This window comes from Acinonyx jubatus, chromosome A2, assembly GCF_027475565.1.
Source record: "Acinonyx jubatus isolate Ajub_Pintada_27869175 chromosome A2, VMU_Ajub_asm_v1.0, whole genome shotgun sequence".
Lineage (NCBI taxonomy): Eukaryota > Metazoa > Chordata > Mammalia > Carnivora > Felidae > Acinonyx > Acinonyx jubatus.
Genome location: NC_069383.1, coordinates 126902892 through 126921737, shown reverse-complemented (window position 1 = coordinate 126921737; position 18846 = coordinate 126902892). Strand labels below are relative to the sequence as shown.

Here is an 18846-nt window from a genome sequence, read left to right as displayed (position 1 = left end):
AAACATGAGCGGGTGGGTAGGACAGTGCCAGCCTAGGATGGGCCTTGCACATGACGTTTAAGGAGACAAGGCAATACCTCCCTGGGCAATCAGGCAGCAACCAAGTATTCTAAGCAGACAAGCTACATGATCTAGGTGTCTTCTAGAGAGATCACTGACTACCTGGCCGACCAAGGCTACTGCAGTAGTCCAGATGAAAGTCTGGACTAGAGAGGCTTGCAATTAATGAAGTTCACAATGAAATAATGAGGACCTGAAGTGAGGTGGTAGCATACAGGAGAAATAGAGTAACAGAATTTGATACCTGGCTGCTACAGGTGGGTGTCTTAAAATGATGTCTACAGAGGCGCCTGGGAGGCTCGGTTGGGCGTCCGACTCTTGGTTTAGGCTCAGGTCATGATCTCACGGTCCATGAGTTCAAGCCCCACATTGGGCTCTGCACTGACAGTGTGGAGCCTGCTTGGGATTCTATCTCTCCCTCTCTCTCTGCCCCTTCCCCCACAAAAGTAAATAAACTTAAAAAAAAAATGATGTCTACAGATTGGTGGCTACATAGGTGGCAATGCCATCTTCAGAGGAAAACTAAATAGAAACAATATAAATGTGGAGTTGGAAAAGATCTGAGTCACGTGCAACTGTGCTATGTAAACTCAGGGTGGGAATGTAAACTCTAAGCCTCATTTCATTATCTGAAATGGAGATATATATCATAAATGTAAAGCGATGAAATGAGACAATGCGTGAAATGGGCTTAATATAGTGCCTACTATACATTAAATGCCGATTAAATGTTGGCCCTTATCAGCATAATTATTAGGTAGGTTGGGGCCAGGTTCCTGATGAAACCTTCGATGAGCTGTGTCTCACACGTCTTCCTGTTCCCTAATGAAGCTCGTTCTAGGTCTTACAGTTACAGTACCTAACTCACTCAATTACGGTTTGTTCAATAAATGCTAAGCATAAAAAAGTGTAGGGGCACCTGGGTGGCTCGGTCGGTTAAGCGTCCGACTTTGGCTCAGGTCATGATCTTGTGATGGTTCGTGAATTCGAGTCCCGCATTGGGCTCTGTGCTGACAGCTCAGAGTCTGGAGCCTGCTTCCGATTCTGCGTCTCCCTCTCTCTGCTCCTCCCCCACTCATGCTCTCTCTCGCTCTCTCCCTCTCTCAAAAATAAATAAAGCTTAAAAGAATTTTTTTAAAAAGTGCAAATTACTCCTGCTGTATTAGAACCAAGCTTTGCCTTGAGGCAGGACCCAGGATTAACTACTGCAGAAATACAAACTTTGTAAAAATAAGAAACAGAGAGAAGCATCAGAGTCATTCTTTTAATTAAAAGATATAACAAAGACTACCACTAGGACTGCAGCACACCTGTCTGTAGTTAAAACACCTTCCACACCAATGTTTTGACAGAAAGCCTGTATCTTAAGGATCCTTAATAGGAGATTAACTGAATCTAGTTTTGGTCAGTCTGAAAGTTTAATTTTTTAGACCGGGAAAAACAGAACAAAGATTTTTAAGTCCACAAATGAAGGATTTCAAAATAAAAACACTAACTATTATCTTTTTTTTTTTTTAATTTTTTTTTCAACGTTTATTTATTTTTGGGACAGAGAGAGACAGAGCATGAACGGGGGAGGGGCAGAGAGAGAGGGAGACACAGAATCGGAAACAGGCTCCAGGCTCCGAGCCATCAGCCCAGAGCCTGACGCGGGGCTTGAACTCACGGACCGCGAAATCGTGACCTGGCTGAAGTCGGACACTTAACCGACTGCGCCACCCAGGCTCCCCCTATTATCTTAAATAAGGAAACTTCAGCTATACATACTCTTGCCAAAAAAAAATTTTTTTTAAATTTTTTTTTATTTTTTTTTAACACTTTATTTATTTTTGAGACAGGGAGAGACAGAGCATGAACAGGGGAGGGTCAGAGAGAGGGAGACACAGAATCTGAAACAGGCTCCAGGCTCTGAGCTGGCAGCACAGAGCCCGACGCGGGGCTCGAACTCACGGACCGTGAGATCATGACCTGAGCCGAAGTCGGCCGCTTAACCGACTGAGCCACCCAGGCGCCCCTCTTGCCAAAAAATTTTAACACATAAAGTCTTCCTATTCCTATTCAAATTCTGAAATATACAAATATCTACGGACATTGTCTTGGAATAGAGGAGTGAGACATTACAAATAAATTATTTTCCATATACTTTTAGACAAGTAATTTGGCATCATGGTATTTAAGTCATTTCATTATTATAAACTGCCAAAACTGACACAAATCACAGTATTTTACAACTGGAGGAGACACAGAAATCATCTAGTTCTGCAAATTTCAGGGAACTTCAACTTATTGCAACTCAGTTTAAAATCCCAATCTGTTATCTGTACATACATAATGTCTTACAATGTGATATTTTTAAAGCTTTCATTCACAACTGCAGTAAGCAGAAAACTGTGTACAGTGAAACTTCTAAGACATCCTAAGCATTGAGAAAAAACAAGACTCTTTGAAACATAATTCCATCAAATTTCAGTCTGTCTGGACAGCCAAATTCCACAATCCTCATAACCTTCCAATAAAGAAAAAAACAAAACCAAACACTAATTGCAGAATTTCATGTTGCTAAGATTCACCTAGATCGGAAGTTCTCCGTATAGAATTCTGATGGGTTTTTTGTATATGATTTATAGGTTGGGTAGACCAGAGAGGAGGCATTGTCAGGCACATCCTGCGGGGCCAAAAACAAAAACAAAAACAAAAACAAAGGGCAGAGAAAAAATCAGGGGGCAAAGAACACTACCTACCCACCTCCCCCTATTATCTATCACTCTGGTCCTGAGCATCAAAATGTAATTCCCCTTCTTATAAATTCACTTCAATGATGCACACCAAAAGTACATGCCAGGATAAGCTGACAGTTTATGGTCATACATTTTGTCCCAGAGTACACAACAAATTATATGTCCTGTGAGTAACTTCTTTCATTTTCTTAACTGGAGGAAAAAACCACAAATAAAGACAGCAGTACATACCAGGATAGCAGAATGTACATAACAGAACACAGATGCTGAACGTCTAATGATATGTGTGCTCCATCAGACCCTGCTCAGGAGACAGATACCTTCCGCTGCACCACTGCCTTGGGAGAGTCAATAATTCACAAACTCACTGCTGCTTCTGACCACTGATTTTAATGGTGGCATGGCATGTTCTTTCAAAGAATTGTGTAATTTTCTGAATGAGTCAAGCGATGAACAGTACTTCAAAGGTGATTTTATGGCAGTCAGCACATACTGCATATTCTTGGCCCATTTTTATGGGCATATTTGATCAAGAGACAGACTGAAAAACATCACAACAAGCAAAATAAATCACCCAATCTATACAGGCTTATGGTAACTTTTTACATCATAGGTGATATGATTAACCTAATAATCTCAGGATAATTCTAAGCAAAGTAGCTATTCAGCAAACATTATATTATGGCCCTTTTCTAATTTTAACGGCCCTGGAAAAGGGTGACATGTTCTCCCGTGAGATGGCAAAGGTGAAGGGAAAGAATTAAAAGAATGCAGTTAAAATACTTTGGTACTATATTAATTTGTCCATTTAACTATGTCACATTTCTATTTCTTCCATTCTACTAACTGGGTAGGAAATCAAGTAAGTTACTTCACTTTTCTGAGCCCCAACTTCCTTAACTGTGGAAACTGGAATAACAACTTTATCTCAGGATTGCTTTATTACATTGGGAAAACGGACATAAAAAAGGTATGGAAAATGTAAAGTGCTATGCAAATATAAAGTATTTGAATATATCATCTTAAGATTTACAGTCTAAATGTTCAAGTGCCTGGTGCAATACACTCTACATGAGTGCTCAAATATTTGTCCATTTATTCAATCATCATTTAAAACTTAGGTCCCAAAAATTCAATTCTGGAACACAAAGACCACCTCATGTACTACTTATGTATTTTTCAGTAGTAACATTAAGAAATCAGTTTTGCCTAGGGGCACCTGGGTGGCTCAGATGGTTAAACGTCCAACTTCAGCTCAGGTCATGATCTCACGGCTTCTGAGTTCGAGCCCCATGTTGGGGTCTGTGCTGACAGCTCAGAGCCTGAACCTCTTTTGGATTCTGTGTCCCTCTATCGTGCTGCTTCTCCCCCACTCATACTCTGTCTCTCTCTCTCAAGAATAAATGAAACATTAAAAAAAAAATTAAAAAGAAATCAGTTGTGCCTTTAGAATGAGTCATTCGATCCAATCCAATCCAAATCAACAGGTTTTTTTTTGTTTGTTTTTTTTTTTTTTACAATATGTATTCTATGCTAGGTCCTGTGCCAAGTTGCTACATACAGTAACTCACTCATTTAGTACTTATAATACCCCTGTGGAGAAGTTACCATCCACAAATGAAAAACGAAAGCACAAGTTTAAGTAACATGCCCAAGGACATAAGGTTAGCAAATGACAGAGCTGGTGTTAGTTGAACTTAGGTAGGACACCAAAACCTTGGCTCTCAACTACTACTACTAACTCTCCAATATGGTAGCCACATGTGGCTACTGGGCACTTGAAAGCTGGCCAGTCTGAACTCAACTGTGCTGTAATTACAAAATGCACACCAGATTGCGAAGACCTAGTATGATAAAAAGAACACAGAAAGTCTTACTGCAATTTTATGTTGATTACATGTTGAAGCGGTAGTATTTTAGATAAAACAGATTAAACAAAATAAATTCTTAAAATTAATTTCACCTGCTTTTTACTCTCTCACTGTGGCTAGCAAAGTTTAAAATTTCATGTGGCTTGCAATGCATATACTTACATTGGACAGCATTGATTCAGAACATCATACAAAACATTTCTAATACAAAAAGCACAAAAGAGTTAAATTTACAAACACAACATGTTTTAGAGTACAAATATACTCTTCAATCTCAGCTAATAACTGTTTTAATACTAAATTAGTGTAACCAATATAAAAAAAACCTTTATATAATCTCTTAATGTGAATTATTATTTAAATTTTATTCCAGAATTAGATTTTTTAAATTTCCCATTATGAAAATTGCTTTTTCCAACTGCAAAAGTGGTATCAACTCATCTATACTATAGAAATTATAGAAAAGCACACACACAAAAGAATCCATCATCTTACCAGTCAGAATATTTTAATCATTACTTCCAGGTATATATATCAAATGATATGAAATACTGAAGTGCGATCATATGGTTTTATCATTTTGAAACTCGTTTTTCTAATATATTACGAACATTTCCTTTTATTACATATTCTTTCTAAAACTTAACTTTTTTATTTTGAAATAGACACACAGGATGTTGCAAAAATAGTATGAGGTCTCATATAACTTTCATCCAGTTTCCATACAGGGTCGCATCTTCTGGATTATATATAGTACAACATCAAAACCAAGAAACTGGGTACTGGCATGCGTGTGTGTGTGTGTGCATGCGCAGTTCCATGCCACCTTTTCACAAGTGTATATTCATGTAACCACCAACACAGTCAAGATTAGATTTCATCAACACACAACCTTCTGTCTTTCTACCTCTTTACCCATCTTCCTCCTTTCCCACCAGCTCTAACCCTTGGCAACAACTAATCTAATTTTGTTATTACAAAAATGTTAATGGGCTCCTAGGGTATGTGATCTTCAGAGATTGGCTTTTTTCACTCAGCACTGAAATTGGTGCCAGTTGTTCTATTTATCAAGAATTTGTTCCTCCTTAATTGCTAAATAGTATTCCACATGGTATGGATGTACCACTCGTCTACTGAAGGACATTTATATTATTTCCAGTTTTAGGCTATTACAAATAAAGCTGCCGTGAACATTTGTGAACAGGTTTTGTGTGAACTTAAGTTTACATTTCTCTGGGACAAATGCCCAGGAATGCAACTAGTAAGTCATACAAGTAAGTATATGGTTGATTTTGCAATAAACTGCCAAACTATTTTTCAGAGCGGTTTTATCATTTTACATTCCCACCACCAATGTATAAAAGACCTCCAAACATTTTTTGAGCTACAAAATATTTAGATATTCCATATTTTTTTTTTAATAATTCGCTGCTGATTCCTATGTAGGTAATTTTCTTCCTCTTTTTTTTTTTTTTTTTTTTTTAAACTTGTAGCAAGAATTACTACTATCAAACTCCACTTACTGGGCCAGAGACCCTTGTGGTATTAGGGAAAGACTTGCCCCTCAGGTAGCACACTACCTACATTTGTGAGTTTATCATCCAGTCATTTTGTTACAATACTGATGTAATTAATATGTTTACACAAATATTTTTACATGCAGATCACACAAATTCCTAGAAGGTGAATTGTTTGGTCTCAGGGTACAAGTATTATTATTTTTAAAATATAACTTATTTACATGCAACACCCAGTGCTCGTCCCAACTAGTGCCTTCCTCAGTGCCCATCACCCACTTTCCCCTCTCCCCCACCCCCAATCCACCCTCAGTTTGTTCTCTGTATTTAAGAGTCTCTTATGGTTTGCCTCCCTCCCTCTCTGTAACTATTTTTTCCCTTTCTCTTCCCCCATGGTCTTCTTTTAAGTTTCTCAAGATCCATATATAAGTGAAAACATAGGATATCTGTCTTTCTCTGACTTACTTCACTTAGCATGACACCCTCCAGTTCCATCCATGTTGCTACAAATGGCATGATTTCATTCTTTCTCATCGCCAAGTAGTATTCCATTATATATATAAACAACATCTTCTTTATCCATTCATCAGTGGATGGACATTTAGGCTCTTTCCGTAATTTGGCTATTGTTGAAAGCACTACTATAAACACTGGGGTACATGTGCCCGTATGCATCAGCACTCCTGTTATGTCACGGTACAAATATTAAAGGCATGATACCAACTGCCATAATGGCCTTCAGAAAATTTAAATCAACTTACTCAGCCACCAAGTATCTGTGAGAACACCCAATTCTTCCTAGACTCACCAAAAAATTTTTAATCTTTAAAATGAGATTTCCCAAAAATGCTTTTTTGTATTTATTTAACTAATGTGAAGGTGATACATTTCTGTTTCCTGACTTAATTTGTGTTCTTTTATAAACTACCTATTTGTGTTCTTTGCCAACATTTTACTGAAATGCAGGTTTACTATAAAACTTGGTTCTATTGTATGTTGCAAAGAAATAGTTTAAAATACGTATATCTGAAATTCAACGCACGTGTTAATAGTGCAAGACAATATCTGATTTTACAATGAAAAAAAGATGCAAGTTTAGTTGATATGACTCCCCAATTTATTTGTAAGTATTCCTATATTACATACAACGTACTGGTTAAAAAAAAAAATCATCTCCAATGCCAATTCTAGATTAAAAACATGGCTCGGCTGGTTAAGCGTCCAACTCTTGGTTTCAGCCCAGGTCATGACCTCAGTTTGTCAGTTCAAGCCCTGCAAAGGGCTCTGCATTGACAGTGCAGAGCCTGCTTGGAATTCTCTCTCTCTCTCTGCCCCTCCCTTGCGTGTGCATTCTCTCTCTCCTGCTCTCTCTCTCAAAATAAGTAAATAAAACAGTATAGAGCTGTAGCCTTCTAATAAAAGTTAAAATAAATAAATAAAAAAAATGAATGTTGATCAATTCTCTTAAATTCACTCTGAAATGCCAAGACATAAATTTTCCATAGCAAACATCAAGAACTATCTCCAGCTTCATTAAAAAACATGGCTGGCTTCTCTTTAGGAGAATTTAAGGTCATCCAACCAGCGCTTCTCAAAAGTGCTTCCCAGACCAGCACAGCAGTATCAGCATCACCTAGGACCTTCTAAGAAATGCAAATTCACAGGCCCTACCCCAGACCTACTCAATATAAATCCAGGGGGTGAGGGAAGGAACAGGGAATCTAGCAATGTGTTTCAACAAGCTTTCAGGTGATTGTGATACATAGTGAAGTTTGAGAATCACCACTGTCAACAAATTTAATATAAAAACACGGAATCTCGATTGTCTTGTATCCATATTCTTTTAAATGGAGGACTTGGGCAAAGTTAATCATGCCACAGATATTACAAATTCATTGATAGATTTTCATTCTTCCCCAAATTAAAACAATCCAGAAAGAAAACTGTAAACTGAATGTTAGCTTTATTTCCTGCAAAAAGAAATCCTAAAAACCATGGAGTGTTCACAAAAAATTTCCCTTAGAAGAAACATCCAAAATGAACCATATAAACTAACAGGTCGGAATATGTGTCTTTCAAACCAGAAACTCAACTAGTTTTGTACCATACACTGCCTGACTTTCCCACTCCTACGTCAACTATTCCCTATCACACTTCGACAATTCAGTGAACTAGCGTATTAGATCACACCTGGAAAACTAGTTACTCAAATATTTGTGGTCCAGTAAACAAATATATTGGTCAATAAATAAAAATAATTCTTCAAGGCAGTATATGGGTGACCCTTGTTTTTCTGTTTTGTCCCCAAAGTTTCTGTAGTAACTATGTATTACCACCTTCACGACGAAAATAAAGGAGAATCGTGACTGTAACTAATGATAGAGGAGATGAACCTATAAAACACCCATATTATTAATTTTACTAATGTACTGATAATCTTTCCTTCCTTTATCTGTATGATTAAAAAATTTACATGATGCTGGTAAACAAAATTCCAGCCTTCAAGTTTATTACCGTTCTCAATTAGAACTGAATATATATCCTAAGTATTAACCCAGTTACAAAGTTGTGTTACTGTGGTAATTATTTTCTATCCACCTGGTTAAGTGTCCATCTCTCTTCAAGTAAGACTTCAGATGTGTTTGTTAGGCTTGGACAATCCAAGTATCCCAACCTCCAGGCAACAAAGAATGGTCCAAGAGCTGGGCAAGTGACAGGGGTCCTGATTCCTGCAGCTGACTCCGAGTTCAAATTATGTAAACCAGCAAAACTGTTTTGTTTTGACTTAAGGTTAGTTTGAGCTGAATTCTTCGTTCTTGAAACCTCGAATATTCCAGCAGCACTTAGGACACGAACAAGTTTTAAAGGAATGTTTTGTAAAAGAATGAAGAGTGTGTAAACCTTATAACCTACATATGAAATGATATCTTCTTAGAAAGCAGTAACCAAGTTTGTTTTCTCCTTGACTAACCAGCATGTACTAAGTTTTAAGATCGAGTATGTGGTGATGAAACTGGCTACATCACCTTTCATTTCTTCTCCCTCCCAAAGGCTACTTCATCCTAAATTGTACTGCTAATGCTCTTAAATGATAAAGTTTTGAGTAAGGTTTTTCTTTTTACATATCCCTTCCACCAGTTTATTTCCTAACCAAAGGATAATTTAAATGGCTTTCAAAGTAGACAGGAGAGGGAAAGGAGAACAGTAATATCTAATCCTATTTAAAAATTAAAATTGCACCTGTTTACCTTGTGATTTCAACTATCCATGATTTCTGAGTAACACTGCAGTTTATTTGCATTGCATTCACTGAGAATTCATCTTTGGCACAACAGTCTGTGTCAATCACTGTTTCAGCATGCAACTGAAATTGAAGCTAAGTAAATGAAGTGAATGAGTCCAGACTTCAACGGAAGTAATTAACCCAAATTACTCAACAGAACAGTAATACACACTATGTAGAAGGTACAACTACCAACTTATAGGTATGTTAACACAACAGAACTTATACAAGGGACAGTGTAACATCAACAACACCCAACACGTTTTGAGTCTATTTTTAGACTGCCTTTAGGTGCCAGCTCTCACGCACACCCATCTAGTTCCTTAAAATTGGTTTTGCACAACATGACTGATCCTCGGCCCCAGTGTCAGACTTTCATGACTTTGGGCTGCTTAAGTAACCAAATGGGCAACCAAAAAGAAGATTAAGAATCGCCACGGTTATTTTTTAGGTAAATGTGCTAATGCTCTGAAGCTCCAAACCACTCCAGGAAGTACTTTAAATGAACTGCCTACAGCCTCCAAGGCTGAAGTTCTGTGTTTAATATCTAGTACACGTTTAGAAAAACAAACCCAGAAAAACAGGAATACTACTTTTAAGGACACACTTCATCAAGACAACTTTCCCCTAAATCAATGAATTTCCCACACAAGACGCAAGACTAATGTGAAAGCATATCTATTACACAGAACCTTTAGCTGGGACAGTTTTAAAGGGAACTCCTCTTGAAAGTCCTAGACTTCATTTATTCTATATACACTTACTGAACCCCTGGCAACTGCCAGGCACTGGACTAGATTTTTAAAGAAAATAAAGCTCTGAAAAGAAATGATCCTGCCCTCAAAAAAGGTGAAAACCTAACAGAGGTGATCAAATAAAAACACTTCAAGTGTTACAATGAGGGGTACCTGACCGGAGAGTGATGGAAAGGTTTCCTGAGACGTCTAGAAGGACAAACAGAAGACAGGCAGGACACAGAAGGAAGGAAAAGCATTTCAGAAGAAAATCCAGAGGAAAGGAATGTGTGAAGGTATGGAAATGAGAGATCACGGTCCATGCGTAGAAAATAAGCAGTTTGGCATAAAACACACACATGCTGTATGTGGAGGGCAGATGGGTGTGAGGTAGCAGGCAGTCGGCTTCCAGAAATCCTAAAGGAACATGAAAAGATTAAACCAGAAGCCCCTCGTGATGATCAGCATTTAGACTTATATTAAAGGCAATAAATACTAGGAGAGAATTGAAGTTGACCAGGTGGAACGGCCTCAAAACAAGTTGGATTTGATCGTCATGGGTATGCACGCATGAGAGCAGGGATATGTATGGTTACTACATAGTATCTGCGAATTACCAGCCACCCGGGAGAAGTTGAAAGGTATGGATGACATCTCAAGTGAGAGAAAAGCTTAAAAGGAGGTAGAGGGAACAAAGAACTTCTTTAAGCCTGTACAACAAACTCTGCATCAATCACAGAATCATACAGTCCTCATTCAAATGCCAGATTCAGTGAAGCCTTCCCCAATGTACCCACACAGACTACCTCTACCATGGACTCATTCATTCCACGCATACCGTCACTGGGTGCTTTACACCACTGAAGATGTTACCTAACCTTTTCAACATGGTTGTTGGGGGTCCCTCAAAGGACGAATTTTCTGTTTACTTAACCAATGACTTGAAATATTATAAATGACTTATGAACACAACTGGATGTGAGGCAGTTTACTCCCTTTACGATCTGCAGGAAGTTCCACACACCAGGTTTTATCCTCTCACCTAATGTGCCAATTTACACCAGCTGAAAGAAGACAGCTGTGTTCAAGTATGTAGGTAATAGAAATCAAGAAGAGACCCTATCGCTAGAACGTCTCTAAGGGTCTACATGTAAAAAGCGGAGTTCCAGGGGCGCCTGGGTGGCTCAGTAGATTAAGCGTCCGACTTCAGCTCAGGCCATGATCTCACCGGCTCTGAGTTCCAGCCTGGAGACTGCCTTGGATTCTGTGTGTCCCTCTCTCTTTCTACACCTCCCCCACTTACGCTCTGTCTTTCTCTCTCAAAAATAAAATTAATAAAAAAAAAAACTGAGTTCCAATATACTCTTAGGATAAAACAGCACTGATAAAATAAACAAGAACCACACAATAATATGGATGAATCTCAAAAACCCAGACCCAAGGGCACCTGGGTGGCTCACTCAGTCAGTTTAGCATCTGACTCTTCGTTTTGGCTCAGGCCATGATGTCATGGTTTCATGGGTTCAAACCCCGCATCCGGCTCTGTGCTGGTAGTGCAGAAGTGCACACAACCATAGGGCTCCACTCATAAAGATCAGAGACATGCAGAACTCCTCTGCAGCATTACAAATCAGGACAGTGGCTAAAGTGACTGTCAAGAGTGTTAAGATGGGCTCTGGGGTCCTGGCAATCTTCTGTTTCTGGGTACAAGTTACACGGATGTGTTCACCTTGGGAAAGTTCGTCAAGTCTTATTATTATGATTTGTGCACTTCTCTCTATATATACTATAGTTCAAAAAGCTTACTTAAAAATAAACAGGTAAATGGCTCCCACCTGACTCAGTCAGTGGAGCATGCAACTTGATCTTGGGGTTGTGAGTTTGAGCCCCAAGTTGGGTGTGACTACTTAATTTATTTTTAAGATTTCATTTTTTAACAGGTAAAAAAAAAAAAAAAAAAAAGAGGAACAGTCATGATGGGGAGGATAAAGAAGTCACAAAGGAAAAAAGCCCTAGTGATGGAGCCAAAGAGAAAATGAGAGGCAGAAACACTAGAATGTTTTAGTTCAAGCCGTAAAGGAGACATTTAGAGATCCACTATTACCTAAAGTACTAATGAACTGAATTAGTGCCAACAACTTCCTCAAGTAGCTGTAGTTTACCAAAATAGTTTTTATTAGTCTTGGAATTTCTTCAGTATTTACAGAAGCACAGGACAAATGTATGCCACATGAATAATACATAACTGAATCCATTCAAACCTCCTATCCCAGTAACTAACAGGATATACTAACAAGTTTGCTGGCCTGGCTTCAATACGTGACATGCAACTAAGGAAAAGTTGAGTAGCCTGTGCACAAAGGTTCCAACTCTTAACTGTCCCCAACCCAATGAGCTAAATGGCACAGACTACAGAAATAACTATCTCCTTACTCCAAAAGAAAGCAGCATGCATGCTGCCTAAAAAGACCAATGTGTTATCTCTACGTGGTCTAGAAAGTAGTCACCTGCCCCAGCTCTCATCACTCTGTAGTTCCATACCCTGATCTAATTTCTCCCAAACGCCTGCCACGGGTCGAAATTGTATTTTATTTTCCTGTTTACTTATTTTCTCTTCCTCTCCATAGTATTTTAAACTCCACAAAAACAAGGACCTTGTCTGTCTTTCCACCACTGCACACCCAGAGCCCATGCGGCTGTGTGCTCAATAAAAACTTGTCAAATAACCACAACTACCCAGGTAATTTACTTTAAGGTCACCAAGTATACATAAGATCAAGTCGGTACCAATAAATCAGTAAGTCCAATGTAATAGCAAATAACAAAATAAATTATCACTGTTTCTGGGTAAGAGTGATCATTAAAACTCTACCAGCTTTGAGGCTGAAAGGTTTCCTAAGGTTTGATGGTTTGGAAGACAGGTAATTTTTCCATATATTTTATGGAGAAATTTTATGAAAGACAAATACTACGGCAAAACCAATGTGACCTAAGGAGCAAAACCACTGTAGTGGGTGAAAGCATAGGGAAGAGTTAGGTACACCCCACCCCTGCTTTCTGGGAGCTTTCCTATCTGAACATTACCTCAGGGTGATGTAGTTTTGAAGATCAGAACTTTCACTTATCGCTAATTATGTGTGTTTACCTCTAAAACTTCACAATAGTGAAGTACTTCACAACTATTCAAGGGATGTTGAGTTGTTAGGCTATCTGAAGTTAAGGAGAGAAAATGTCCACGTTTATAACTGCAAAGAATGAGGGAGCTCCTATACAAGGAGAACATTTTACAAAAAACACAGCTGAGTACCAACCTCTAATTCAATATCCTGAGTACCGACTTTTTTTTTTTAAGTGACATAATCTTACTACACATCTAAAGTAAATTCCTCACTTCTACTTGCCTATAAAAGCTCTAAAAAGAGTACACTTTTCAGAGGGATGGTATTTAAATAAACAGGATTTGAACACAACATCATGATACAATCTGGCACTGAAGACTAGCAAAGTTCTAAATCTCTGCTAATTACCCAAAGCAAAAGTTTACCAGTTTTCGAGCGTGACTTAAGCAGCAGCTGGTCAAAATGCAGCACTATGATCAAAAGAAAAACCACTGATCAGAGTTGCAGCGGTGTCTCGGCGATCTGTACTTTCCAACCAAGACATCGCTGCATTTCCAGCAATAGTAGACCGAAGCAAAACACATTTCATTTATCACCAAGTCTAGGAAGTTACTCTGCTCAACACTCAAGAAATTCCACTTAAGAGAATAATCAGGTAAATGCGTTAATTTGCAGGGTTTTTTCCTTCTAAAAGCTGGAGGTATGAACTTTCATGAGACTGGCAAAGTAGGTTGGGAAATCCTACTTTATCTCCTATTTACCACCTACGACAGGGATAGTGTTTCCTCCCCACCCACGGCCACCTTACAGACACACTCTTTTATTTCCTATGTTGAAAGGCCTAAGCCCTTAGAGAGCTCAGCATGGTGAGGAGGCAACCTTCCAGTGCTCTTATGACATATCACAGAACAGGCAGAAGAAAACCATGTGATGTGATGAAAATCTAAAACTAGTTTGTGGTGATGCGAAAATCTAAAATCTAGTTTGTGGTGATGGCAGCAGAAGTCTTTAAAATAACTAAAGTTCAATGAATCATACACTTACAATTAGTGAATTGCATAGTATGCAAATCATACCCAGTAAAGCTATAAAAAATGAAAACAGAGTGTGACGATATAGTTAGAAAAAGGAGCGTATACGGAGACCCTCCATATAACTGAGATATCCAAAATATAGATCTCTACTGCCCGCTGAACTTCCAAGCAGCCTAGTAAGCATCTCCTCCTTCCCTTAACACGTTCCTTAGGAGCAATCTGGTCCTCCTTCATTCTGCTCTATGCTGCTCCAATAGGAAGAAGACCTTATGAATTACTCTCATGAATATACCTGCAGAATTCAAGATATCCGGTACACATGGCAATAACAATGAAGAGGTGGCAGGTGATTTTGTAGAAATCAATTCTCCTTGCCCAAAGAAATGGGGGAGGCGGAGGAGGAATCCTTCTAATTGATTCCCCAAGTCAGACTGCTCCAATCTCCCATAGCATTATTTACACCACTCTTACAGTCTTTATAACCTGGATTCTGATCATCCCTGTACATGCCTAACCAACCCATGCTCCCTACCAATGTCTTGACCAGTATTTTTCACCTCCTAGGAACTTAATAAATGTTCTTTGGATGAGAGTCAATATTTTCCTCATCAAATTGAGTAACACCAATTCTATCTCGAAGGGTAAATGCACTTCTGTGTCCTATTGGACCTACTACTAATTAAAATCTGACTTCAATGGTTGACTAGATGATGGTGACAGTGACAAAAATGATGAACTCCAAAATGACCAGTGGCTAGGCCACCAGATAGGCTGTTACTACTATTCGAGTAAGAAACACCAGCCCAGAGCAGTAAAACCTGATTTCTATACCAGTCAACAGGTTTACAAAGCCCTTTTTGATTATTTACGTTATTCTAAAATCAATTTCTGCCTATTACTCAGCATCCAAAACCCAACAATTTTCTACTGTCATCAATACCAGGTGTGATTAAAACAATGCAAGGCAAAAAGTATTAAACCTTTGAGGTACCAAGAAAATTTCAAGAAAAAGGCACAGGAAAATCAGAGAGCAATAAGGAGTACTAGCACTGAGAAATTAACCAACAGCTACTAGACTGGGTAAACCTGGATGAAGAGCTGTGAAATTCACCTGTCTACATGAAATCCATTCACAGCATGAGAAAGCCAAAATGTCATTCACCTTCCAATTAATGATGACTTCAAGAATAGATCTAAAACACCAAAATATTGACAGTACCCAAGATGAAACACACTTTGGCTATGCAAGGGTATCATACGTGACTTGTTAGGAGTTTAAGTCCTCACATCTCGGAAAGCTGTGTTCAAATCCTACTCAACAAGAGACCTCAAAAAATTACACAAAAACCCGTAAAGGTTAGAAGGGACTGTCCTATTCCTAAAATATTTCATCTTTAATTATTCAATGTATTTGTTTAAAAAAACTGAATCTCACTGTCATCATCTGTAACCCTGAAAAAACTAAACATTTCTATTACTTTTAAAATCAAACCTCCCACAGGCTTTCAGAAAGTTTGATAAGTCAGATTTTTTTTAATACACCAAGAAACTGAAACGCATTTCATTATAAGATAATTATTCCCAGCAATACATCAGATGTAAACTTGAATTTGGTTTTTGCTCTTCACCAGTAAAGTTCTCAAGTTCTTAGGAGTTTCCTAGTCACTTGAACATCATCTACGGTAACACTCAAAGCAAAACCACAATAAAGAGGTTTGGCCTCTGAGGGATTCTACGTGTAAAAAAACATTACTCATAAATAAAATACAATCACTATTGCTTTAAATAACAAATACATTTCTAAACTTTCATCCCATTTGATGGAATTCCCTGTTTCGTAGAACAAAGCAAAATCTATTAAGCTCCCAATAAGTGCTTTTTATTTTAACTAAATCTGTTCTATGGTATTTAGTTCTTGTTCTACAAAACTTGACATGAATTTGCTATAAAAACTTCTGAAAAAATATTTCTAGTACTTGAATACTTTTATTCAAAGCACTCATTACTTCAAGAGTTAGTGGAAGTCACAGAACTGCTCTCCCAGTAATTGCACCAATTCATCCCAGAATTATATTCTTCAGATTACCCGATATCCTAGGTAATTCCCAGGTATAAATAAAGCAAGAAAACCCTAACGGGACACACTCATTCAGTCCAAGGACCTTATCCAGTTTTCTAACTACCACACAGTCATATTGGAACACTACCAACTCAAAAATAAGTACCTGATGAAATGAGACTTCTGGCAATCGACTTAAGTCTTCAAGGATTCACTAGACTCTCAACTCCTCTCTGGCCTTCACACACACATCCCCCAATGCCCTCCCATTAAACGACATCAAGAACAGTTTAACTTCAAACTCTAACATCCCCTGAACCAAATTCCAGATACGATTTAAAAAATGACCAGAAAACTACAAAATCAACTTTGACATTTTATCCAAATATATCTGAACGTTAAAAGTGAAATATTTCCACTCATTTTGATACCAGATGCGATTTACTACCTTCACAAAAAACAAAAAGGAATTCTTTCAACATTCTTTTCATTATAATAAAGCTTTACATGCAAACTTCAATATATTCCTTTCACCATTTTGCAAAATCGTCCTCCATCACCACTCTGCATAAGCTAATCAGAAAACACACAAATTGACAGCTCAGCTTTCCAAATACTACTTTATCAAACCCCAACACTTCTTTTCACAGGGCGAGAAATAACAGACATTTGCAGCTCAAGACAGGAAAAGCACAATAACCAGCCTAACTGTACATTCACCGTTAAATCTCTCGAAAAAGGAAAAAAAAAAAAAATTCAGGACAGGCAAATTAAAAACATTCTACACATGGCAAAAATAAAAGGTCTAAAGTCCTACAATGCATAGCAAAAGCACTGCTTCCTCTCTTTTTGAGCCAATACCAATAAGCCAATGGATACAAGTGTCAAATAAATCCAGTCTGTTTGAAATAAGACGAAAACCTGGAAAAATTCCCTCCCATAAATCATTCAGTGAATAGGAAGCTTTGCACCCAACACGAAATACACACAACCAAAACCACACATTACCCACCCCCCAAATGCAAAAAAGCCGTAATCAACAAGTTGGAAAGAGGGCAGCAAGTACAGCTCTCTACCCTATCTCCCACCTTAAGAAAAAAAAAAAAAAAGCCCTTCAACAAAAGCTCACACAGATCCTCAAGTACCTGGTGGAGGTGCCTTTCCTCACATCGCAGATGCTGCATTTAAAGGCTTCAGCGCTGTTTCTGAAGGTGCAGACGCTACAATCCCAAAAGCCTTCGTCTGCGGCAGGTTTCGCTTGTCTTTTTGGCCTTCGGAGGAGTGAGGAGTGGGGGAAAGGGGAGGGAAGAGACAGGGAGCAGGAAAAAGGGGGAGAAACAGCAAAATACAGGCGCTGGTGAGCCGTCGCAATTTCGCAGGAATCCAGTGCTGGAAACTTCGCTCAGGCGACCACCCACCCACCCTTTTCGGGGACTGAAAGAGGGACCGGGGGAGGGCACGGGGCGCCCCTACCGGCACCCCGCAACCCCCGGGCGCGGGCCGTACTGCCTCGCACAGCAGGCGGCGGCGGCGGCGCCCCGGGAAGGGCCGCGGCGGGCGCAGGAAGCGGGCGGACTTGTGGACTTGAGCGTGGGGCTGGGGGGGCCGGCAGGGGAGCCGCGGGCCGGATCTGGAGGGGGCGCGCAGGGGCAACCCGAGGCCGGCGGCGGCGGGGAGTGGGCCGGCTCCTTCCCTCTCCCCTCCCATGCTCGCGCCCTCCCTCCCTCCCCACCTGGTTAAATCTCCCTTTGTCTGGGAGGAGTGGCGGCGGCGGCGGCGGCGGAGGGCGGCTGAGGAGGAGCCGCCATGGCTGCGGCGCGCACGGCCGCCGGCCCCGAGCGGGAGCGACACCGCCTCCCGCCGCCGCCGCCACCGCCCGCCGCCGCCGCCTCCCCCCGCCCCCGGATCTCCATCTTAGCAGCGCCTCCCCCCCGCCCCGGGTGGCTCCGGGGCCTAGTCGTCGCCGGCCCCCGCCCGCCCCCAACCCTCCCTCCCCTTCCGCCCCCTCAGCTCGGAGCAGGTACCTGGTCGGGCTCTTCTTGTCGCCCATGGTCATGGATGGGCTGTACCCCCGCCCCCCCCAAAGCCGAAATCGGCGCCGCTCGGAGGAGAAACGCCGTCCGGGGAGTCGTCGCGGACCAGCCCCCCTCCCTCCCCCGCGCCCGCCCGCCCTCAGCCGCTGGGGCTCGAGCTCCGGCCGCCGCCGCCGCCGCCGCTGCCAGTCTCCGGACGAGACTAGTCCCCGCCAGCGCCGCCTCCGCCGAGTGACTGACGAGGGGCGGGGCCGGGCGCCGCGCGTCACGCGCCGTGTGGCCAATGGGAGGACGGCAGCCTGCGCCGCGAGGGCGGGGGCGGGGCGCGGGGGAGGGCGGGGCGTGGCGGACGTGGGCTGGGCCGTCGGTGTGCGTGCCCGGGAGTGTGTGCGCGCTGG

At 40.6% G+C, this 18846-nt stretch overlaps 1 protein-coding gene and 1 pseudogene across 1 annotated transcript in view; both read right to left on the bottom strand.

Moving 5' to 3' along the window:
• The window catches only part of RYBP (RING1 and YY1 binding protein), an 84383-nt gene extending 65790 nt beyond the window's left edge, over positions 1–18593 (bottom strand). The window contains exons 1-2 of the mRNA XM_027042482.2: positions 18440–18593; positions 17561–17686 (exon numbers count right to left, since the gene is read on the bottom strand). Of these exons, the coding sequence (XP_026898283.1) occupies positions 17561–17686; positions 18440–18471 (158 nt within the window). The 5' untranslated portion in view covers positions 18472–18593. The remainder of the gene's footprint in view (positions 1–17560; positions 17687–18439) is intronic.
• On the bottom strand, positions 6155–6311 carry LOC113594675 (uncharacterized; annotated as a pseudogene).
• Positions 18594–18846: the final 253 nt, after the last annotated feature.